Source organism: Bos taurus, chromosome 10, assembly GCF_002263795.3.
Source record: "Bos taurus isolate L1 Dominette 01449 registration number 42190680 breed Hereford chromosome 10, ARS-UCD2.0, whole genome shotgun sequence".
Taxonomy (NCBI): domain Eukaryota; kingdom Metazoa; phylum Chordata; class Mammalia; order Artiodactyla; family Bovidae; genus Bos; species Bos taurus.
Window position 1 is genome coordinate 55,017,951 of NC_037337.1, and position 24,167 is coordinate 55,042,117.

Consider the following 24,167-nt stretch of genomic DNA (forward strand, 5'->3'; position numbering starts at 1 on the left):
TGATGAATATTTTGCAGTGCAGTGAATTTAATTTTTCTCTGGCTTCTAACTGAAATTTCCAATTATGAGACTCATTTTGACTTTTAATTGCATAATGACTTCAGACTGTCAACTGATTATGCATATGTGGCCTTATTTCCATGATGAGATTGTAATAGCCTGGAGGCAGAGCATGGCTTCATCTCCTTTGTGATTCCTGTACTGCAAGCTATCATAGGCAAACGAAGTGTTCAATAAACTCTTGCTGAATGTGCCCATAAGTTAATGAATAACCTTGGATTTGTTTTCATCATTAGAAACCTCTAGTCCATATATTTAATTTTTCTCAGCCTGTAGATGTTAAGTATCTTGTTTTAGTCCACCTCATCCTGCTGTTGCGGATAAAGCAGTATTGGCTAGAGTTGAGAGAGGTTTCCTGCCGACCTTTCTCACTGAGAATTGAATTAACTGGCCTGGAGAGTATAGTAATCACTGTGGTATTTTAAAAATTGAACTAGCTTTCCATTGTTAAACTTATCTTGGAACATGCCATATCTATATATTCACTACAAACTATGAGAAAGGAGTATTTTTAAACCCATGGCATGTATATGTGTGTGGGTGTAAATAATGCGAGCCCTAGTTAACTTGATGGGTGGGGGAATCCTTTTCAAAATGTATACATATGTCAAATCACCGTGATGTACACTTTAAATATCTTACAATGTTATATCTCAATTATACCTCAATAAAGTTGGCTGATGGGCTTCCTTGATGGCATAGTGGTAAAGAATCCGCCTGCCAATGCAGGAGATTTGGGTTCGATCCCTGGTCCAGGAGGATCCCACATGCTGCCAAGCAACTAAGCCCGTGTGACATAATTATTGAGCCTGTGCTTTGGAGCCAAAAATAAATAAGAAAATAAAATTATATATTTAAAAAAAGTGGCCCACAATTTAAAAAACAGATGAATTGTGAGCCCCTATGCAGCAAGATTGCCTTGTTATTGTTAGAACAAGATTGCCTTCTGAAGAGAGGAATTTTTCCCTCTCACTGCCTTTGCTTTATATGCTGTGTGCAGGTTTCACTTGATCAAATTTATTCCTCTGCCTTGTAGTCAGGAAGTTCCAGTTTATGGTCTGGTTTCCCTAAGCTGATTTATCTGGGGAGCAGACATGAGCACTGAGTTGGAGGAAGAGATAAAAGGTTTGCAATTAACTTTGTGTCCAGAAGGTTAGAGCTGTGAGCATCCATCTTGTTCCATCCACTGTGTTTTGGCCTCCTGTCTGGTCAGGAAGTATACCACATTCTTTTCCCTGTATGATTGAGGTCTACTAACATTGATATTCTACTCACTGTTTAATAAAATTTGATGCCTCACCTACTCAAAACAAATGTTGCAAGTCATTCTTCCTTGCCTGCTTTTGTTTTGTTTTATTTTTTGCCTCTATGTATGTCACCCATGAGAAGGCCTCACATTTAGTGCTTCAGCCACACTTGGAACCACCCACCTGTATGAAATCAGACTTTTGAGAGCTGAGATTATACTTTGAATGTGGGGTCAAAGGTAGTGTGCCAGATTTTAAAAATTGGAAGAACAACAAATAATATTTTACTATAAGTATGTCCCATGCAATCTTTGGGACACACTTATACTAAAAAATTAGTAGTTTTTTTCCTATGAGCGGTAGAGTTAACTGGTGTCTTGGATTTAATGTGTTAACTCTGGTCTGATAAATTTATGTTTTTGGGCAGGAAATGCGTTGATCATGATAATGTCCACAGAATAACTGAGCTATGGCTCATTTTGCTAATTGCACATGTCTCCATTTTAGGAAGGAGAGGGCGTGTAAACTCAAGGATTATTAGAATTAGAGGACAGTGGGAGAAGATTCCATTTCCTCTAGTGTTTTGTGGTGAAGGAAATTTTTCTCCAGAGATGTTGTCATTTTCTAAGATCACACAGTTAGTGGTAAAGCCGGAACTGGAACTCCGGGTCCAGTGGTTAGTCTGCTGCACGGAATCTTTCCTTGAAAGATCACACGTAGTTGCTTATGTTTTCATGCTGATCTTTAGTCACTTCTGTTGCCTCCCTCCTATATCGCTGCACTGTCCTGCTGCCCTTCTGGCCCTTGGATCTGGCCACCCTCAAGAACACAGTTGACTTTTCTCTGAGAACCGCAGGGCCGTTGAAAGCCACCGTTGGTTGTATGCCTGTGGTGATGCCAGAAATCCCATCTTTCCATGTGTTTTTATCCCTTCTAAGGTCTGGTTATTATTCTCATCCCCTTTGAGTGCTTACTGTAAGGTGCTTTGACTCAGGAGGACTTGGCTGAGAATAATTCTACAACCACCAAGTGTTGTCTCACTGAAGGGCGCCTGCTTTGAGTGGCCAAGTCCTTTGACACTCCGTATCTTCTTGTAATTTGCTACAACAGATATGGAAGATACATGGTAAGGATTGATGCAGTAGATAGGTGTATGTAACTTCCTCTTTAGAGATGTGTTCTTTTAAAACACAGTTTGCTTACTGTTTACAGTTACCTGTACTGATTTAAGAAAGTGGCCTTAGAAAAAAGCATCCTTCCTCTGACTGCTGTGAGAATACCATATTTCAGAGCCACTAATCCTGTTTTTTCATAGCCTGTTGATTAATTCATATAAAGCCTTACCAGCTTCCAGGTCAAAGCATAATAATAAAATTGGTTGCCAAGAGACTGAAAAATCTGTTCATTCTTATTAACTGCTACTCATCTATCTTGCTCTGATCCCACCACGTGGGCAGCTGGTCGAGTCTTATCTGCATATGGCTGGTTACTTATCGCCTGTGTATTTGTATCATTTGACACAAAAACAGGGCCTCAATCAGCTAACGGAAGCTTATGGTAAGGTTTTTTTTGATTATTCTTCTTCTTGCTGTATTAGTCCTAATACGGGAAGGAATGAGACATACAGAAATAGGTCTTGACTTAAATGTCCATTTGAGATACCTGAGAATTTTAAAACATAATCCAAGGGTGCGGTCAGGATTTCCTTTGTTTCCTGCAGTGTGATTGATTTTCATAATGAATCTCACTGTTGCAAGGGAGCAACCCCAGGGATGAGTAAAGAGGTCTAGCAGCCCTTGAAAAGATAAGGTGTCGTCCTTCCAATCAGATGCTAGAGACCAAACATGGCCAGATCAGCTGCTGGCCATTCCAGGCTGGACTTCCTTTGTCAAGGGCAAGGTCAGCTCTTCATCGCCCTGCTCCACTTAGGCACAGAGGGCCGCAGAGCAGCTTGTGGTATTTCCTTGGGGGGTGACTCAGCTGTGTGTTCCAGAATTCCTGCTTCAGTGTGGAGGAACCGACTCCGCCAGGAACTAGTGGATCGGTTTTTAGTTTCTAACTTTGCCAATAATTAACTAAGTGGTATTACACTGGCGGTTCTTAATTAGGCTGTTTTCAGCTCCTTCTTCCTCAAGGGGGGCATTGAGCAACATCTGGAGATGTGGCTGGTTGCCATACCTGGGGAGTTGCTGGTATTTAGTGGGCAGAGACCTGGGATGCCTCTAAACACCCCAAAGTGCACAGGACAGCCCCTCAATACAAAAAATCATCCTGCCCACCATGTCAGTGGATCAAGGCAGAGAAACCCTGCATTAGACATGTTGTGGAACCTCTCTGGCCTACAGTTTCCTAAAGTCCACATTCTCTCCATCATGTAAAGTGAACTAAGCCTAACTCCACTTCTGTGGTCTTTCTAACCTCTCCCTTACCCCCAATTCTGAGTGAGTCATCAGATATGAGATAGGGCCCCGGCATCTCTATTTGTATGTATTTTATGCTGCTAAGTCGATTCAGTCGTGTCCGACTCTGTGCGACCCCATAGACAGCAGCCCACCAGGCTCCCCCGTCCCTGGGATTCTCCAGGCAAGAACACTGGAGTGGCTTGCCATTTCCTACTCCAGTGCATGAAAGTGAAAAGTGAAAGTGAAGTCGCTCAGTCGTGCCGGACTCTTAGCGACCCCATGGACTGCAGCCTACCAGGCTCCGCCATCCATGGGATTTTCCAGGCTAGAGTATTGGAGTGGGGTGCCATTGCCTTCTCCAATGTATTTTATATCTATGTGTATATATTTTACATACATCTTTGTGTATGTATTTTACATCCATGTGTATGTATTTTACATCTCCACTGGGGATTCTGATGGGCAGTTAGGATTGAGGGCCCTGCCCTTAGGGATCCCGGGCTGAGGTCCTCGCCAAGGTGCCCGGTGGGTCATGTAAGGGGAGTGGACAGTGTGGGGACAGTCTGCCAGTAGGAAGCAAGAGCCAGGCGGCAGGGCCTGGCTGCCATGTGATTGAGTGCAGGTGGAAGTCTGTCAGCAAGTCCTCAGGGAGGGCTGTGACTGAGGGCTTGGCCCCTGAATTCCTCAGAGATGGAGCCCCCAGCCCCTCAGCACAGCGGGCTCTCACATGCCCGGGAGTGTCTACTCCGCAGAGTCCCAGCTGATCACTATACGCTTGTACTAGAGGTGCCCCAGATCCCAGAGTTTCCAAAGGATATAGCAAGACTGGACAGTTTCTTCATGGAAACCCCATCTCCTGCTTAGTTTGAGCCTTTCTGGGAGATTCAAAGTCAACCGCAGAAACCCCAACCCTGAGTCAGCAGCCCCTCTTGCCACCCAGGTAAGGAAACCTCACTTGCTACACTTATAGCATCATGTAACTTAAGGTCTGGTGGGCATCTTAGAAACCAGGGAGCCCAGCCTCTCCTCCATCTGACAGATTCAGAGCTGTGCCCACGGTCACATGACAAACTGATGGCAGAGAGGGTTCCAGAAGACAAGTCTGCTGGTTCTTTCTGTGCCCCTGTGCTAATGTTTCTTAATTGTAACCAGCAGTGTCTCTCCCTTGGACTCCTGTGAGATATCACAGGAAGTGAAACAAATATATTAATGATTTTCACCTATGTTAAAGTGGTCCAGAAATGTCTGAGCATCTGCTATGGCTATGTACTAGCTGCCAGTTAAAGGCCACCATTGTTTCCTGCCTGGACTGCTGTTTTTCTGGTCTCATTCTAGCTAACCCCGCCTCCCCGTAACCCATTCCTCATGCAAAGCCAATGATATTTTTAAAAATGTAAATCAGATCATATCCTTCTTCTGTTTGAAATTCCCCAGTCACTTACCACTGTGGTTAATGTAAGATCCAAATGTTCTAACCATGATCTGTAAGTGTCTCCATGATCTGAGCCCTGTTGGCCTCCTTGTCCTCAGCTCATCCCTGTGCCTCCTTCCTTTCTATTCCTTAAAAACGCCAAGCTCTTGCCTTCCTCAGAGCATCTGCACTTGCCCACAGTTCTTTTCTCTAGAGTCTCACTTGGGTGGTCCCTTGGCAGCAGAGTCATCCCTGATCACTCTGTTGGGAGTAGTCTTCAGTCGGCCTCCATCCTGTTACACTTTATGGTCTTCACAGGACTTCTTAATGTTTGAAATTATTTTATCTCCATGTTAGCATTATCTATCTCTTTCTGCTGATTGTTCTCTCTGTGACAGCAGGGACTTTGTTTTGTGGAATTCTGGGTACTTGTCACCTAAAATAATGCCTGGCATGTGGGAGATGCTAAGGTGATGGTGAGTGAATGATGGAGCAGGTAACTAGGAAGTTGGTGTGAGAGAAGATTGCATGGCCTGTGTTAATTCCTGTTTTTTCCTACATTGACTTTATGTTTTGTTGTTGTTTTTACACTTTTTACTATTTGTTTTTTAATTGGAGGATGATTACTTTACGGTATAGTGATGGTTTCTGCCATACATCAACATGAATCAGCCACAGGCATACACATGTCCCCTCCCTCTTAAACCTCCCTCCCACCTCCCTCCCCATCCCACCCTTCTAGGTTGTCATGGATCACCGGCTTTGGGTTCCCTGCATCACACAGCAAATCCCCACTGGCTATCTATTTTACATATGGTAATATATATGTTTCAGTACTACGCTCTCAGGTCTTCCTACCTTCTCCCTTCCCTGCTGTGACCAAATTGTTTTTAAACTTTTTATTTTGTATTGGGATATAGCTGATTAACAATGTTGTGATAGTTTCTGGTGAACACAGAAGGGAGAATGTATCCATTCTCCCCCAAACTTCCTTCCCATCCAGGCTGCCACATAACACTGAGCAGAGTCGCATGTGCTATACAGTAAGTCCTTGCTGATTATCCATTGTAAATATAGCAATGTGTACATGTCCGTCCCAAACTCGCCATCTAACCCTTCTCCCCATCCTTCCCCTGGCAACCATAAGTTCATTCTCTGAGAGTCTCTTTCTGTTTTGTAAGTTTGTTTGTATCATTTCTTTTTAGATTCCACATGTAAGGGATGTCATATATTTTCCTTCTCTGTCTGGCTTCACTGAATATGACAATCTCTAGGTCCATCCATGTTGTGGCAAATGGTATTATTTCATTCTTTTTAATGGCTGAGAAATATTCTGTTATATTTATATGTACCACATCATCTTTACCCATTCCAATGCCCATGGATGTTTAAATTGCTCCCATGTCTTGCCTGTTGTAAACAGTGCTGCAGTGAACACTGGGGTGCATGTAACCTTTTTAATCATGTTTTTCTCCAGATATATGCTCAGGAGTGGATGCTCTGTTTTTTAATGAACCTCCCTACTGTTCTGCATACTTGCTGTACCAGTTTACACTCCCACCAACAATATAGGAGGATTCCCTTCTCTCAATACCCTCTCCAGTATTTACTGCTTGTGAATTTTTGATAACAGCCATTCTAGCAGTGTGTGGTAATATCTCATTGTAGTTTTGATTTGTTTTTCTCTAATAATTAGCAATGTTGAACATCTTTTCATGGGCCTCTTGGCCATTTGTATGTCTTCTTTGGAAGAATGTCTATTTGGGTCTTCTGCTGAGTTTTTGATTGGGTTGTTTATTTTGTGCTGTTAAGGATTGGACTTTATTTTTTAAAATTAAAACCTAAATATGAGTTTGATACATGAGAAAAATGGAAGTGTTAAGCAGACTAGTTTCTTTTCTTTTAAGACGAATGTATTCAGATCCTCTAGTATGAACTCTGTGGGAAACAAATAAAAGGACAGAGCTACTTGGTAAACACAGACTCTGGCATAGGGGCTTAGAAATCAAAAGATCCAGGCTTTAGTCCAGGAAGGGGCCTCAAAGATCACCTTGGGGATAGTTGCTCAGAACTGGCTGCCCATGAAAATCACATGTGCTGTGCTGTGCTTAGTTGCTCAGATGGGTCCGACTCTTTGCGACCCCATGGACTGCAGCCTGCCAGGCTCCTCTATCCACGGGGATTCTCTAGGCAAGAATATTGGAGTGGGTTGCTATGCTCTCCTCCAGGGGATCTTCCCAACCCACGGATTGAACCCAGGTCTCCCGTGTTGCAGGCAGATTCTTTACCATCTGAGCCACCAGGGAAGCCCAAGAATACTGGAGTGGGTAGCCTATCCCTTCTCCAGGGTATCTTTCCCACCCAGGAATCAAACTGGGGTCTCCTGCATTGCAGGTGGATTCTTTACCAGCTGAGCTACCAGGGAAGCCCCAAAATCACATAGCGAGCTTTTATTTAAAACATATGCAAAACCACATGTTTTTCAGTCTCTTCTTAGGAGATTCTAATTTGTTAGGCTTGGCTTTAGGGCTAGGGAATTCATGTTTTATCTAAAATGCTGCTGTAGCAATGGATGGTGCACCACCAGGTTTGGGAACCAGTGACTGAGCCCAACTCTGTCCCCAGGTGAGTACACTGAGGCTCAAAGAGATCAGGTGTCTCATTCAGGGGTACCCACATGAGTGGCTGGGAGATGACACTCAAGTCTCCCAGCCTTCTTTCTGCACCATTCAAAAATGTAGTGAGAAAGATTCTCAGGGACAGAGGTGGGGCTGCCTCGGAAATTGTGGGTTCATTACTTTTTTCTTTATTGACGTGTAACTAACCAGTCTGGTGTCAAACAGGAAATGCATCTAGCGTTGCTGTCCTTTTTTATTACAAGGTGTCAGATCAGTTTGAGTTTAATAGAGTAATGACCAAAGTGTGGTTCCGAGACCAACACCACCATCACCACCCAAGAACTTGTTAGAAATACAGATTCTCAGTTCAGCCCAGAACTGCTGATTCTGTACTCCAGAGATGGCCCAGTGGGCTGTGTTTTCAAGCCATCCAGGAGATTCTCATGCCCAATGAAGCTTGTACTTTTTACAACCCAACCAGTGGTTAAAGCTGCTGGCCTTGGCCTTTTAGTTGGTGACTCATTAACATGGAGGCCTTAACTTAAGCTAGCCATCTGCTTTCCTTGGTAACAGTTGCTCAAAATAGGGACTTTTGTTATAAATCTTCATTAGTCTGCTACACAAGGTGGGGTGGATTAATACTTGTTGAACACCTGCTGCATGTGAAGCTGTGTGTTGGAAGCTATTACTTTTCTCATGTAATTCTCACATCATTCTCAACCAGGAATCCTGCTGTGTAGGTATTATTATCCCTATTTTACAGATTTGGAATCTGAGGCTGGTGGAGGTTAAACAAGAGTTATTTGTCCAGCTATGGTTGTGCATTTTGCTATCTGTTGTCTCCCTAGAGCAGTTGCTCTCCAACCTTTTTATGCACAATTGGGAGTCCTTTGGAAAATCTTGTCATTAATGCAGATTCCCTCACTGCCTTCCCAGAGGGCTTCATTCAGGGGCCTGATGGAACCCAGGACTTTGGATTTTCATCAGGTACTCTAGGAGATTCTGGTGCCAGTGGGCATCAGACTATACTTGGAGAAAGTTCTCTCCTGGATCCATTCACTCTTGCTTCAATAGTTGGAGCAGATGTCTCTCAGGGCTCCTCAGAGTTTATATGGTTTGCCAGTGTTTTGTGCTCACAGACCTTGAGCAATGGATGGGGAAGAAATATGAGCATGGAGGAAGGAGCTTGGTAGCTCATATAGAGAAAGATCTTTTTTTTTTTTTTTGACGTGTACCCACTGCTTTATTTATTTATTTTTGGCTGCACTGGGTCTTCATTGCTACACGTGGGCTTTCTCTAGTTGAAGAGCGGGGACCGCTATCTAGTTGCAGGGCATGGCTTTCATTGTAGTGGCTTCTCTTGTTGCGGAGCACAGGCTCTAGGAGCACAGGCTTCAGCAGCTGAAGCACTCAAGCTCAGTAGTTGCGACTTGCTGGCCCGTGGGCACTTGGACTCAGTAGTGCAGCTCCAGGCCTCTAGAGCACGGGCTCAGTAGTTGTGGCACACCAGGTTAGATAATGCTCCGAGGCATGTGGAATCTTCCCGAGCCAGTGTCCCCTGCATTGGCAGGTGGATTCTTATTCACTGGGCCCCCAGGGAAGCCCCCAGAGAAGGTTCTTATATGCCTGTCTGTTCCTGCTCTCTCTGCTGCCTCGGTGTTTGCAGGCCATGTTATGGCTTTGAGTAACTTGTGATCCTTTCAGTTATCTACCCCAAAATTGTGCAACTTTTCATGTAACAACTTCACTCATGTGTTGGTGAACTGCCCCAAAGTGAGCCATTTCCTCCAGGCTGAAATAAGTATCTGTCGAGTACTGAGTTGCTTTGGCTTTTGAGGCAAGAAATGGCATTTCATCTGTTTGATGATGCTATCTCTTATTTTTCAGTCATAGAATGGACATATTTAGTGAATAAATTGTCAATCCATCAGGAGACAATGACTTGGTGCCATTATGAAGGGAAAAAGTGAGATGCAAATTTAAAAATAATTTCAGGTATGATGCCTGATGTCTTTTTTCTTGTGTGAGTCGGAATGCTGATTTCTCCTCCAGAAGTTTACCTAAGTACCCCAGGATCTTCATAGTGAAAACAATGCATATATCCAGAGCTGGTAGAAACCTCTCAGGCTTTTGCCCAGTGGATAAGTCAGCATTGGTGAAATATTACATTTCTTTAATAAGGCCTAGTCCCTGAAACAAATTATTAGGAAAAGATTGGAAGGAAATTTGGGAAAGCAAACATTTCAGCTTCCTGGAATCCACTGTGTATAAGGTAAATTATTTTTCTGGTAAGAAAATAATCAAGGTATCGGTTAAGTTTCTAAGGGTAATTTATTTTGCTGCTGATATCAGAATTGGAAATACCAATAGGTAACTGAGTACAGTAGCTAGAGCTACCATTTATTGCAAGCTTACTGTGTGTCAAGAGTCATATGAACATTCTCTCATTTACTCTTCAATAGACTGTCAAAGTAAATATTATCCTTCATTTTACAGCTGATGAAACAGTCTCAAAAGGATTGTGTAATTGGACCAGTGTTGAAACTGGGGTTTCCAGGTGTGCAGGGCTTTGCTAAAGAGCAGGCCCGGGTAAACTAGGATAGTTAGTTAGCCTGAATGTCACCCAGCTCACTGACCTACAGCTGATGGCTAGGAAGTAAGCCCAAAGGATTCTCAATTGTCTGATAGATGGTACATATATGGAAGTGTGCTGATTCGCCTCACAGAGAGGCCTTCCCAACACTTCGTGGTACATATTTTTCTCCATTGCATACATAATTCTGATCTTGGTTATTTGGTTTCCAGATGCCTTGTCAGTTAGAAGCTGCGCATTGGTGGGGGGAGGAGTGACCCTGGAAAGGCCCTCTGATTACTGTGAGTAGGGACAGCTGGCCGACTGACAGAGAAGGTGAAGGCAGGGAAAATGAAACATAAACTAATAAAAGACAAAATCAATACAGTGTCAGGAGGCTTTAATATAGTGGCAAACATACCTTAAAAGAGAGCAGCTATTATTGAACATGTACTAGGTGCCGAACACAGTTTTAAGCACTTTATAGTATAACATGACTCATTTTTACAAAATAATCCTATTGTTCCACCAATGAGGAAACTGAGGCACAGAGAGGTTAGGTAACTTGGTGAAGGTCACACAGCCAGTGAGTAGTAAAGCTGGGATTCAGATCCAGGCAGCCTGAGTCCAGGCCCCAGGTCCTCAGCATCCTGTTTCCATGTAGGCCTTAGATCCTGAGAGAGTAGCGCGCATTAGTGGTGTTTATTGTGATGGCCGGAATATCCAAAGGGGGGAAAATAAAACTGTAAGGTTGGGCATTACATGTCTTTTTGTATTAATTAATTAAAAAATTTTATCAGGGCATAGTTCTGCAAGGACTGCTAGTAGAAGCTATCAGAATCTCCGCCCGCGGCTCATTTCCTGCTCCCCAGAGTCAACTGCTTTCAGTTCTTGCAGTGAGTTGACACTTGCTGGTGGTTGTGTCCTGTCTCTAATGACATACTTGTACTTCTGTACGATTGGTTTTCAGTTTTAGGCATCTTCTACTGATGCCTTACTATGGAAAAAGAAAATTTTAGTGTGTTTTTCCACCCACCCCAACCACACGCGCATAAGATTTCCATCTCCTCCTTCTCCCAGCAGTTACATTACAGTTGTAGCTAGCTCAGTATGTCATGGGCTTCTATTTGTGTTTAGGCTTCCCTTCTGGGTTGGGCAGTCTCCTGAGAAGATGACTTGAACCGCTTGCCTGTGGAGTAAGCCTGCCTTTTGGAAGTCCAGCATGGAGGTGTGGGGTGGAGGTGTCTTCATATTTATTAATACTGTGCAACTCCTCCCCTGCCTCCACTGAACTTGGTATGACTCAGAGACCCGCTGTGAGTTTGATTCTTGGAGTTTTACTCTCTCCGGAGAATAGACGTTCGACTTCTTTTGGAGCTAGAGGAATCACAAGGCTGGCAACGCTGGGGTTTGGGGTGTAAACATTCTTCCATTATTTTAGCCTCACTTTATGCTCTCCCCTACCCCAAAGGTACTGGGGCTCTGACTGCCTAAGCCCTTTCTGGAGATTCTGTGATGAGTTGCTCCTTGTGTTTCTCTACTGGCAGATAAGGAGTCTGGTTTCCTGAGTTTGCTAATCACGTTCATCTACTTTCTTTTTTTTTTTTCTTATTTTTTTTCCCAGCACATCACTGCATATATATTTAAACCAATCCATCTTTCAGGAAACAGAAGCACCACACAGCGTGCAGTTAGCAAAGGTAACTTCTGTAAGTCAATATAAAATGTTACAGTTTAAAGCTCTTATATTTATTTTTAAAATTTTTATTGGAGTGTAGTTGCTTTATAAGGCATTTAGTCATAGAACTAAATGTATTTAGTGTGCTATCTTTATCCTGAAGCCTGAAAGGCACTGGACAAAGCTTTCAATGCAAAGGGGTCATAAAAAGGCGGTGTTGCACGAAGGGGAAGACTGATACAGTTCTATGAAAAAGGGGGTTGTCGAAGTTTTACTTGCTACTCATAGTGTAGTTCTAGGACTAGGAACATCACTGTTACCTGGGTATCACTTGGGTGCTGTTTAGAAATGCAGAAATCCTGGGCTCTACCTGGGCCTGTTGAATCAGAATTAGCATTTTAACAAAAAATCCCTGGGAGACTCCTAGGGATTGAAGATTGAGAAGTGCTAATATCAAACTTTCCTCAACTTTTACTGTAATTTCAAATAAACTAACTGTAATGAATTTTCATGTGGGATTTACACATTTTGGTACTTTCCCTTACTAAATCACTCTCCAAATTCTAGAGCAGTGGTCCCCAACCTTTTTGGCATTAGGTACAGGTTTGGTGGAAGACTCTTCTTCCATGGAGTGGGGCGGGGGAGGGAAATGGCTTCAGGGTGAGTCAAGCATGTCACATTTATTGTGCATTTTATTTCTAATCTGATGCTGTTGCTGATCTGACAGGAGGTATTGGTCTGTGGCCCAGAGGTTGTCTTTTACCAGATGATGTCAGACTGGTTCTGTTCAGGCTTTTTCAGTTGCTCACAGTTCTGCAGGTTGGTGAGAGGCTTTAGATTGCATCAGTGGAGTCTTCAGTCACGCTTGGAGTGGTCAGATGAGAGAGTGGCTGCCCCGTGAGGTAAAGGATACATCATTCGTTTTTATGCCCAACATCTACCCAGTGAAAGGCCTGTGTTTAACTAGAGACTTGTGGCATGAGTGAGTCAAAAAAGACACAGTTCCTGTCTTTGAGGTATGCACCAACCAGCAAGGAATCAACTGGATAATTATCATACAGGGTTGACCTGCCCTAGGAAAGAGGGAGCACAGAGAAGGGGCATCTGAGGCAGCATTCCTGGCAGAGGGAACCAAAGGGCTAAGTCTCTCGGTGAACAGAGCCTGTGGGTTTAGAGCAGGTGCGCTCAGGTGAGTGTATCAAAGTCACCTGGTGGCCTTGTTAAACCATAGACTTCTGCCCTCATCCTTAGAACTTCTGACTCTGTAGGCTTGGGGTGGGCCCATGAATGTGCATTTCTAACAGCTTCCAAAATGATGCTGATGACACTGCTTTTTCATTTTGAAAATCACTGGTTTTAGAGAATTCCAACTAGCTCTGGTGGCTGGAGTCAGGAGGCTGGGAACAGTAGATGACAGGGAAGGCAGAGGCCTACGGAGTGGGCATGTTACTGAGAAGATCGTGGGGAGCCACTGACTAGTTTTACAGAGGAGAGTGATGGACACCCACTTACCTTGTGGAAAGATCAGTTTGGGTGCAGTGTGGAGGATGGGTCAGTGGAGAGACCAGGTTGGGGGCCAGAAAATCAAATATGTGGTTGACTATAGCCATCCAGATGAGAAATGCTAAACACTTGGAATAAAGACTAGAGGAGGAAAGATTCCAGTGGTCAATGGAAGTGGGAGGGGAGGGAGGGAGGAGTCATTGAAGACCATCAGATGTCTGGCTGGCTGTGCTTTGGGATTGTGTTACTCAAGACACAGGAGGAGGAGTGGGTGTGAAGCAGGGTCTACAGAGAAGAGCTCAGGAGGTAAGTGGAGGGCCGGACATGTTGAATTTAAGATGCCAACAAGGTATTTGTGTGGACTGCCAGGCAGAGAGTTTTCCTTGTGGGTCTGGAGGCCAGAGTGAAATGTGTGGGAAGTCCCTTCACTTCCTCAACTTACACTGATCTCCTGTATGTAGTGTTTGCTTGAATCAGGCCTTGTAAATACAAGAAAGCAATATTAATAAAATATTGCTAATTGTAAATAAAGAAGCAATATTAATGTAAGAGTTTCCCCAGTGGCTCAGCGGTTTAAAAAAAAAAATCTGTCTGCAATGCAGGAGACGTGGCAGGAGCCATGAGTTCAATCCCTGGGTTGGAAAGATTCCCCCTGGAGGAAGAAATGGATACCCACTCCAGTATCCTTGCCTAGAAAATCTCATGGACGGAAGAGCCTGGCGGGCTACAGTCCATGGGGTCTGAAAGAATTGGACATGACTGAGCAACTAAACACTCATACACAATATTAATATAACCCTTAAGGACCTTTAGAACGCAATACTTTTAATATGTTTTATCAAGAAAACAAATATTCTACTTGTTTGGTTGGGGGGAAAAGAAAAAGTTGAAGTGTAAGTCTTCTAACACTGGAAGAGGTTAATACAGCTGCCTTTTGTCTGAGAGACCAGGAGATTGGGTTTTAGTAAAAGCTTGAAAGGGGCAAAATCACTTGACTGGTTTGTGGGCCATATGACAAACAGCTGAGACTAATTAGCTGGATTGTGGGTTTTTCCAGAGATGACTGATTTTGAAAGTTGATGAAGCGAACTGCTTTTCAAAAGACTCTTTTGAAAAACTTTTGTAAGTAGACTGTTCTGATTTTAACCTTTCTCTGTGTAATAGCCAACAATATCTTTTTAGAAGAGGACATGTGATTTACAAGTTGCCTAATTGTTGAAGTGTTGGAAACTCCAGTCTCTAAAGTTTTGGGAAAATCAACCAGGATTTATACTTTGTCAAGGTATGGTTATGCCTTTTTTTTTTTTTTTGGTGGTGGTGGGGAGGTAGAGGCTTCGAGTGCTGAGGTGCCAGTTTTCAGGTACTTAAAATAGTGCAATTTAACATAAAACACCACTGCACACATTAATTTTTTTCAAACAAAGACTTCAAGATGTCTGCTAAATTTCTTATGTTTAGTTTGAAAAGTGCATTTTCAGTTACCAGAGAGTGGGTATGAATACTGACTGCTTTCTTCCTTTCTTTTCTGTACTTTAACAAAGTAACAGAGGCTTTTATTCTCAGGTAATATGTGGAATAAGAGAGCTGATTACGGAATTGAATAGCTCTAAGAGTCCTGCTCATCTTTTGAGCATTTTATCCACAAAAATTCAATTGGGATTTTGTTTTTAATGCTGTTGATAGCTCTGTGCTCTGTATGGTAAGTTACTTCAGTTGTGTCTGACTCTTTGTGACTCTATGGATTGTAGCCTACCAGGCTCCTCTTTCCATGGGATTTTCCAGGCAAGAATACTGGAGTGGGTTGTCATTTCCTCCTCCAGGGGAAGACTCAGGGATTGATCCTGCACCTCCTGAGCTGGCAGGCAGGTTCTTTACCACTAGCGCCACCTGGGAAGCCCTAATAGCTTCCCAGCTGATAGTTCTAGTGGAGATTATGTGAGTCTGTGTTTTAGTGTAAGGTGTGTTTCTTCTGTCACTTAAATTTGTCTTCTAATTATTACTCCAGTACATCATTTTGTTTTCTTGGTCACAAGTTCATGCTTTCACCTAGGAGTGAACCCAAAGTCTCTTTAGAAATCAGATGAGAAAGAGCCTTGATCAAAAGCTGACAATCTCTGTTGAGATTCTTGGATTTTAAGTACCAAAAAAAAAAAAATACTGAGAGGATTTCATCCACAGAATGTCCAGTTTGTACCTAATACATCCCGAAGGAGATTGCTCCCACCTTGGCTAGTCTGTCTCTTACCACGTTCTCTTTATTCTTTTCAGACACACTGTTCAGTGACCCAGCAGCCATTAGAATACAAACATTTTTCCTTCTTTCTTGCTGCTGCTGCTGCCGCCCACAAGACAGGAACTGCAGCAGAAAGAGAGCGCTGATGAAACATTGCCAGCCAGCAGGGTGGCACCATGGCAACCAGAACCTGCCCATGTCTGGCAGGGCTGGGAGCCCAGGGCTGCCTCTGCTGCCGTTTCAGCATCTGCCCTGTCCGGTCTCTCAGAACCTGAGTGCTCACAGAGGACATGCTGCACACTTTGCTCTGTTTCTCTTTTCTCTTTTGCTACTATTCCCTTCTTCCTCCCTGTGCACTTGGTTGATTTATAGTTAGAGCCAGGGTGCACCACATGTGATAGCTGCTGGAACAGGCCCATTAAAAACAAAAGCTGATTTCTGCAGAAGCCATCCTTGTTTAGAGCTGTCCTTGCAAGAGGGCACCTTCCTGCTTTTTTTGGCGTTCCCGTTGTTGCTGGCGTGGCTGGGGCCCTGCCCCCTTGGCAGAGCAGAGGCCGGGTTCAGTGGGGGTTGGAGGGTAGGGAGGTGGTTATGAGATGCTGCTTGGGAGGAGAGCTTGCTTTGCTGCTGTTTTTCTGAAGGCAGGAGCCACTTTGCTCAAACACAGATGCAAATTGCCCAAGAGCTGAGAGCGGTCGATTTTTTTTTTTTTTTTTTTTGCCTGTTTTCTTGCTTTCGCCCAATTAGGCTTTTCCTCTCCCTGATGTAACCTGTAAGGGGATCCTTTAGCTCCAAGTGCTGGATTTATCACACTGTAAATGTTAAGTGGATCCTCTGTTTTCACAAGAAGGAGAAAGCCCAGACAGCTTTAAGCTGATACCACTCTGCCGTGGCAACTGATGCAGGGTATGTACTATTGTTTGAAAAATCTTTCTAGTGTCATTTTTGGATCTCTCTTGCTGAGCCTTACATTTTGGCCCTCTTCCTTCTAAAATGCCTTCTCTCTCGCATGGCCTCAGGAAATCAACTTGGTTGATGAATCTAAAATCCATCTTCTTAACCCTTATTTTTGTTTCGAGCCCTAATATTCTGTTTTCAGAGTGCCAATTAAACACATTTCCCTGGATATCCCTGTGACATGAGGGACATGTAATTGGTCATATTCCATACAGGATTACATAGTAGTTGAGAGTGTGTCTGGGTTCAAACCTTGGCTTTGCCTTTTATTGACTGTGTGACCTTGGAGAACTTACTTAACCTTTGTGAGTCAGTTTTCTTATCTGTAAATTAGAGAGTTCATAGCGTTGTTGTGAGGCTCTAGTGAGTTAATGTATTAAAGGGCTTAGAAAAGTACTCAGTATTTGTTATAATCATCTCAAACCAGCTTTTCCTCTCTTGCTTGTGTGCTTGTGTGTGGGTGCTCAATTGTGTCTGACTCTCTGTGACCTCATGGACTGTAGCCCACCAGACTCCTCTGTCCATGGGATTTTCCAGGCAAGATTACCGGAGTGGGTTGCCATTTCCTCTGCCAGGGGATCTTCCCAACCCAGGGATCGAACCTGCATCTCCTGCATTGGCAGGTAGATTCTTTACCACTAAGTCACCTGGGAAGCCCTTTCCTCTCTTAGTTAATGATAGTATCTTCCATTCAGTTAATAAACTGAAAGTTTTTATTATCTTTAACTCCTGTACCAGTCAGTTAAGGAGCTATACTGATTTTCTACCTCCTAAATCTATCTTGAATTAATCCCTTTCTCTGGATCCCACTGTCACCAACACAAGTCACTCACCATCTCTCAGCATAGCTTCCTGGTCCTCTGTGTATCCCCAGAAAGATCACTTTCAGGCACAGACCTCGTGTTCCTCTCCTTCATGAAAGCCTGCAGTGACTTTCCATTGCCCAGAGGATAACACACAGACTTTCTAGTGTCATGTAAGAGTCCTTTCAGGCCCAGGTCCCAAACCCTGTCCCATCTTTTCAGCCTGTCTGGACACCTCCTCTCCCATCCCGGTATAGTCCACTAATGGCGTGCATCTGCCGAGGTTCCCTAAATGCATCACAACCTTTTCCCTCTTAGACCTTTGCAAATATAGATGCTCTTCCCTGCCTCCCACCCTCCCAGTCTGTTACGTGTTCCCTTCTCACGGCTCCAAGCCTTGTCTGTGTTTTGTACTTCAGATGTCAGACAGCCCTTACGTAGTTCCATCAAAACTCAGTTACACCTTTCAGATTGGCATCGATAATATTTTTGTTGAAGGTTTCTGTTATCTTTAAAGGATAAGGCTCATCTGACCTGTGAGGTAAAGTTCTTTACCACGTCATCTGTGAACCGTGTAATTTTGTTCTTTCCCATTTGTCACTTATCCCTCTGCGTGCTGATACAAGTCCGTGGCTGGGGTACCCCTCTGTGAGGTGACTTGGTGGGCTCCCCCCTGCCCTGGCCCCCTCTGCCCCAGGTCTCCCAGCTGCCCGGTCCTGTGTGCATATTTCTGTTACGGGTCTCGTCCCACTGCATCTTCATTGCTCATGTTCACGTGCAGCACTCCTATTAGACTTGCTTTGCTGTAGCCTCCTTCTAGGTGCGTGGCATAGTGACACGTGCAGGGGCTGTTCTCAGTGCTCACTTGGTACGTGCATGACTGAGCTGATGTGCTCATCAGCTACCACCTGCATTTCTGTCATTCATCCTAGCTTCTCTCTCCTCAGTGTCTTCAGGCTTTGCTGGTATATCTTTAGATCGTTGGTATAGGACAGTCCACTTGTCAGATTTCATTTAAAATTATTAACAACTTTTGGATTGACATTTGTATATCATTTTGCATTTAGTTTCAGTTATACTTAAGGACATTGGGTTTATGTATAATTCTTGGAAAGTGTGCTGGCAATGGCCCTGCAGCTCTTTGGAGTCAGGTATAAACTACAATTCTGTATATTCTTGTGATTTTTAATTTACTTTTCTTAGGACAAAGAACTTGAAGTTTGTTTGAGAGCTGCTTGTTGATTTCTCTTTCTTTTAATTGCCCTTTTTCATTTCTAGATCATGCCTCATCTAACAATATTGGTAAAATAGCTGTATTTTATAGAGTTAAATACAGACTTTAGTATAATTGTATAGACCAATTGAAAAAAAAATCTTGGAAAAAAGTTTTTTCAAAAATTCATCATAAATAATTAGCCAGAGTATAGAAATGTAGCTTCAGCTGCTTTAATTTTAAAATGAAGACATCACTTTTTAAAAAGTGGTACGGTCACATTAAAAATGTTATTGGTTTATAGTTGATTTACAATTTTGTGTTAGTTGCAGGTGTACAGCAGAGTGATTCAGTTATACATACATCTGCTCTTTTTCAGATTCTTTTCTCATATTGATTATCACAGAATATTGAGTAGAGTTCCCTGTGCTACACAGTAGGTCCTTGTTGGTTATCTCTCTTGTATATATAGTAGTATGTGTTTGTTAATCTCAAGTTCCTGATTTATCCTCCATCCCCCACCTTTCCCCTTTGGTCACCATGTTTGTTTTCAGTATCTGTAAGTCTCTTTCTGTTTTGTACATAAGTTGATTTTTATCATTTTTAAAAATCAGATTCCACATATGAGTGATATAATATATTTGTCTTTCTCTGTCTGACTTACTCCACTTAGTATGATAATCTCTAGGTCCATCCATGTTGCTACAAATGGCGTTATTTTGTTCTTTTTTAATGGCTGAGTAATACTCTGTTGTATGTTTCTACCACATCTTTACTCATTCCTCTGGTGATGGACACTTAGGTTGCTTCCATGTCCTGGCTACTGTAAATAGTGCTGCACTGAATATAGGGATGCATTTATCATTTCGAATTATGATTTTTCTCCAGATAGATGCCCAGGAGTGGGATTGCTGAGTCATGTGGTAGTTCTGTTTTTAGTTTTTAAGGAACCTCCATACTGTTCTCCATAGTGGCTGCACCAATTTACATTCCCACCAACAGTGTAGCAGGGTTCCTTTTCTCCACACTCTCTCCAGCATTTATTATTTGTAGATTTTTTTTTGATAGATAATGACGGTTCTGACTGGTGTGAGATAATAACTCACTGTAGTTTTTGATTTGTATTTCTCTGATAATTAGTGATGTTGAGCACCTTTTTATGTGCTTTTTGGCCATGTGTATGAAGGTCAGGTGGAGAAGGAAATGGCAACCCATTCCAGTATTCTTGCCTAGAAACTCCTGTGGACAGAGGAGCCTGGTGGGCTGCTGTCCATGGGGTCACACAGAGTCGGACACGACTGAAGTGCTTTAGCATGCATGTGTGCATTGGAGAAGGAAATGGCAACCCATTCCAGTATTCTTGCCTGGAGAATCCCAGGGACAGGGGAGCCTGGTGGGCTGCTGTCTGTGGGGTCGCACAGAGTCATACACGACTGAAGCAACTTAGCAGCAGCAGCAGCATGAAGGTCAGGGGCTTCTCTGGTGACTTAGCGGTAAAGAATCTGCCTACAGTGTAGGAGATGCAGGAGCCATGGGTTCGATCCCTGGACTGGGAAGATCCCCTTGTGAAGGAAATGGGAACCCACTCCAGTATTCTTGCCTGGAAAATCCCATGGACAGAGGAGCCTGGCAGGCTACAGTCTGTGGGGTCGCAAAAGTCGGATACAACTGAGCAACTAAACCACCACATGAAGATCACAGTTTTTGACTAGCAGAGGGAGATGGCAGATTGGGTGGGGTCTAGTGCATACCAAGAGATTTATGATAAGGCAAGAAAGATGAGGAACCTGTTTCATATTCACTGTCACAGCCATTTCTCCAAGTATCTGGGGAATACATTGACTTTTTTTTTAAGCTATAACCTTTTGGTGAGTCACACAGTTGTGTGTGTGGGAGGCAATGAGGTGGGACAAGGGGGAGAGTATGGATGAGGGTCTTTGGATCTTTTAGCTTTTCTGTTCTCTCCTGTTCTACACTTTAGAGTGCTTGCCTCCCAGGGAATCCCAGCTTTAATGTACTCTGTAGGACTGCATATTACTTCGAGAACTTATCCATTTCCAGACACCAAACCTTTTGTGTGTTTTCTCTCAGAACTCACCTCCCCCATATCTAGATTAGGTGTTAATCTCATGTGCTCCTTTTTTTATGCCGGCCATAGGTACTAACCATGCTTGGCGTTTTGCTTCAGTGGTCAATATTGTCCGTTAGATGGTAAATTTGGTGGGGGAGATGCAGATGCTGTATCTGTCTTATTTGCATCTCTGTCACCTTGCACAGTGATGGGTGTGGGCACTCAACTGTTAAATGAATGAACAAAACAAACATGTGATCACCTTTTACTAAGACAGAACTTGTCCAGTCTTTTGTAGACATATAACTTCCCTTTGATGCAGCATTCCATGAACTAGATTTGTTCCTCCTGCTTTAAACAAAAGGGAATAGCTACATTTTCCCCTCTGTCTTCAGATTGTACAAATTAGATGATCATCATGGCTGGTCTGGTTTAGGTTTGGAACCAAGGTTTTGAGGCATGGACTGGCTCCTTTGGCTGATTGTGCTGAATTGCAAAATATATATAAGCTTCACTTTTTATCTCTCTTAAGATGCTTACCATTTTTTAAATGTGTTACTCTCAATGCTTAGTGTTATTAATGGGGTGTGTGTGTGCTTGAACCCCAGTACTTAAAAGTCCAACATAGTATTGAAAAGAAAATTCAAAAGCTAGCTAATGATTTTCTGATGTTACTCTAGGTAATAAAAGACTATTACAGTTGAAATAACTTTCTGTGATAATTACTTCTGTCTCTAAGTGACTGCATCTTGAGCGACCCTTTTTCTTTTGGCCCCAAACTAGAGCAACTTATGTAAAATGTGATGTGTTATATTTGAAGGTTGGTTTTTCATGGGGTCGCAAAGAGTCAGACACGACTGAGCGACTGAACTGAACTGAACTGAACTTTGAGTAAATCATCTCAATTACATGGAACTTAATAGACAATTCATTTTTTATTCATCCAAATATTTATTAATGACTCTGAGAATTATAGTGTCCTTTCCTCAAGAATGGACTTGGAAGAAGCAATGAGTTTGAAAGAGAAGTCCTGGGTACACATTATCAATAAGAAGAAGTTAGGAAAGTTAGAAAACTAAAAGTAAAGAAAAATAAAGATCAAAGGCAGAATAATTGTAAAAGCTTGTAAATTAACAAATTAAAGGAGAAAAAACTCACATATTTTTCTCAATAGATTTAGAAGCAAAATTTGATAAAATTGATGTACATCTGTAATACTTATTCTTAGAAAACGAGGAATAGGTGGAGTACTTCCTTATCCTGATAAGAGTGTTTACCAAAAACCTACAGCAAATGTTATTCTTAACAGTGAAACATTAGAATCAAGATGTTTATTCAGTACTTTTGGAGGTCCTAACTAGCACAGTAAGAGAAGGAATATAAACAAAATGTATAAAGATTAGAAAAGAAAAAAAAAGATGTATTTATTTTCAGCTATGTATAACAAATCATTAGAATAGTGTGACTAATAAATAGATGGTAATATACATGTAAGTATATATATTTAAAAGATATCACTTATAATAGTAACAAAAATATAAAGCATCAGTAAGTCTAAAACCGTACAAGGTCTTTATGAAGGGAATTTACTTTGACATTTGTAAAGGCATTAAAGAAGGCATCAATAAGTGTAGAGATTATACATATACATGGATAGAAAGATTCAATATCATGAATATGTAAGTCTTCTCAGTTTGATCCAACATGCTTACATTCTGAAGAACTTGGATGGAAGCGTGAAAGGTCAAGAATGTCCTCAGTGAGGCAGCGGGATCTGGTCCTCCCAGGAATACCTTTATAACTCAGGTATAAAGCTCCGTTATAAAGTCATAGTAGCTAAGGCCATATAACATTGACCCATGGGTAATGAAAATGACCAAAAGAACAAAAGAGTGAATCCTGAAACATATCTGCCCCGATATGGTGACTCACTAGGAAAAGAGTAATTTTTCCCGATAAATGGTACTATGATAAATAGGTGTTTTTCAGGGAAAATTAGTGAAATTGGATTCCTACATGCACCTTAAAAATTACCACTGGGTTGAAGACAATGTGAAAGGCAAAATCTTTTGAAAAATAATGTAGATGAATATCTTTATCACTTTAGGTAAAGAAGGATTTCTTAGCTGTATTTTTGTTTTGTTTTTGGTCACATCACGAGGTATGCAGAGGTTCCCTGATGAGGGATCCAACCCGCACCCCACAAAGTGGAAGTGTGGAGCCTTAATCACTGGACCATGAGGGAAGTCCATGGATTTGTTTTATATTATATAAAGAAAACTATGTATAAAAGATTGATAGGTATGACTACTTGAATATTGAGCTATTGAAAAGGAGGAAGGACAAACGACTAGGTCCTACTGTATAGCACAGGGAACTATATAGTCCATATCCAGAGGTAAACCAAAATGGAAAAGAATATTAAAAAAAAAAAAATATATATATATATATAGAGAGAGAGAGAGAGAGAGAGAGAGAGAGAGAGTGTTCCTGGTGGCTCAGTGGTGAAGAACCCACTGCCGATGCAGAAGACGTGGGTTCAATTCCTGGGTCAGGAAGATCTCCTGTAGTAGGAAATGGCAACCCACTCCAGTTCTCTTGCCTGGGAAATCCCATGGACAGAGAAGCCTGGTGGGCTACAGTCCATGGGGTCACAGAGAGTCAGACACGACTGAAGCGACTTAGCACATGCACGCATGCGCACACACACACACACACACACACACACACACACATATATATATATAATAATTGTCACTTTACTGTACAGCAGAAATTTATACAACATTGCAAATCCAACTATATTTCAATTTTAAAAAGTAAAAAGACAAACCACAAATAGGAGGAAGATATTTGCAACCACTGTAACTGTCAAAGGATGAGTACCTAGAACATTCTTCTCAAAAGAATTCCTGCATGTTCATAAGGAAAAGACAACCCAATAGAAAAAAAGGGAAAGGACATGACTATGCTTTTCCACGAGAAGAAACTGAATGGCCAACAAACTAAAGAAAAAAGAAAAGAAATTGAATTGCTCAACCACATTAGAAAATCAAATAAATACCAATTTAGATTACAGTGTGGTAGTGTTTTGAGAAGTCTGACAATAAATACCTGATGTTGGTGAAGATGTGAAGTTGGGAGTGTAAAACAACTGTGGCAGTTGAGTTGCTCAGTCATGTCCAACTCTTTGTGACCCCGTGTACAGTAGCCAGCCAGGTTCCTCTGTCCATGGGATTTTCCAGGCAAGATTATTGGAGTGAGTTGCCATTTTCTTCTCCAGGGAATCTTCCTGACCCAGGGATCATATCCATGGCTCCTACAGTGCAGGCAGATTCTTTACCACTGAGCCACTGGAGAAGCCCCCAGTTTGGCATTGTCTTGTATTATTGAACATGT

General features: G+C 42.4%; 2 protein-coding genes across 4 annotated transcripts in view; both read left to right on the forward strand.

Annotated features, from left to right (window-relative positions):
• RAB27A (RAB27A, member RAS oncogene family) overlaps window positions 1-24,167 on the forward strand; it is a 95,841-nt gene that overhangs the window by 18,946 nt on the left and 52,728 nt on the right. The window contains exon 1 of one of the 3 annotated variants that reach the window (XM_024997860.2): window positions 16,337-16,630. The gene's annotated coding sequence lies outside the window, so the exon portion shown is untranslated. 3 annotated transcript variants of the gene reach the window in all.
• LOC132342125 (uncharacterized) overlaps window positions 1-24,167 on the forward strand; it is a 43,124-nt gene that overhangs the window by 3,835 nt on the left and 15,122 nt on the right. The window contains exons 2-3 of the mRNA XM_059890847.1: window positions 11,935-12,010; window positions 14,674-14,773. Coding sequence (XP_059746830.1) covers window positions 11,935-12,010; window positions 14,674-14,703 — 106 coding nt within the window. The 3' untranslated portion in view covers window positions 14,704-14,773. The remainder of the gene's footprint in view (window positions 1-11,934; window positions 12,011-14,673; window positions 14,774-24,167) is intronic.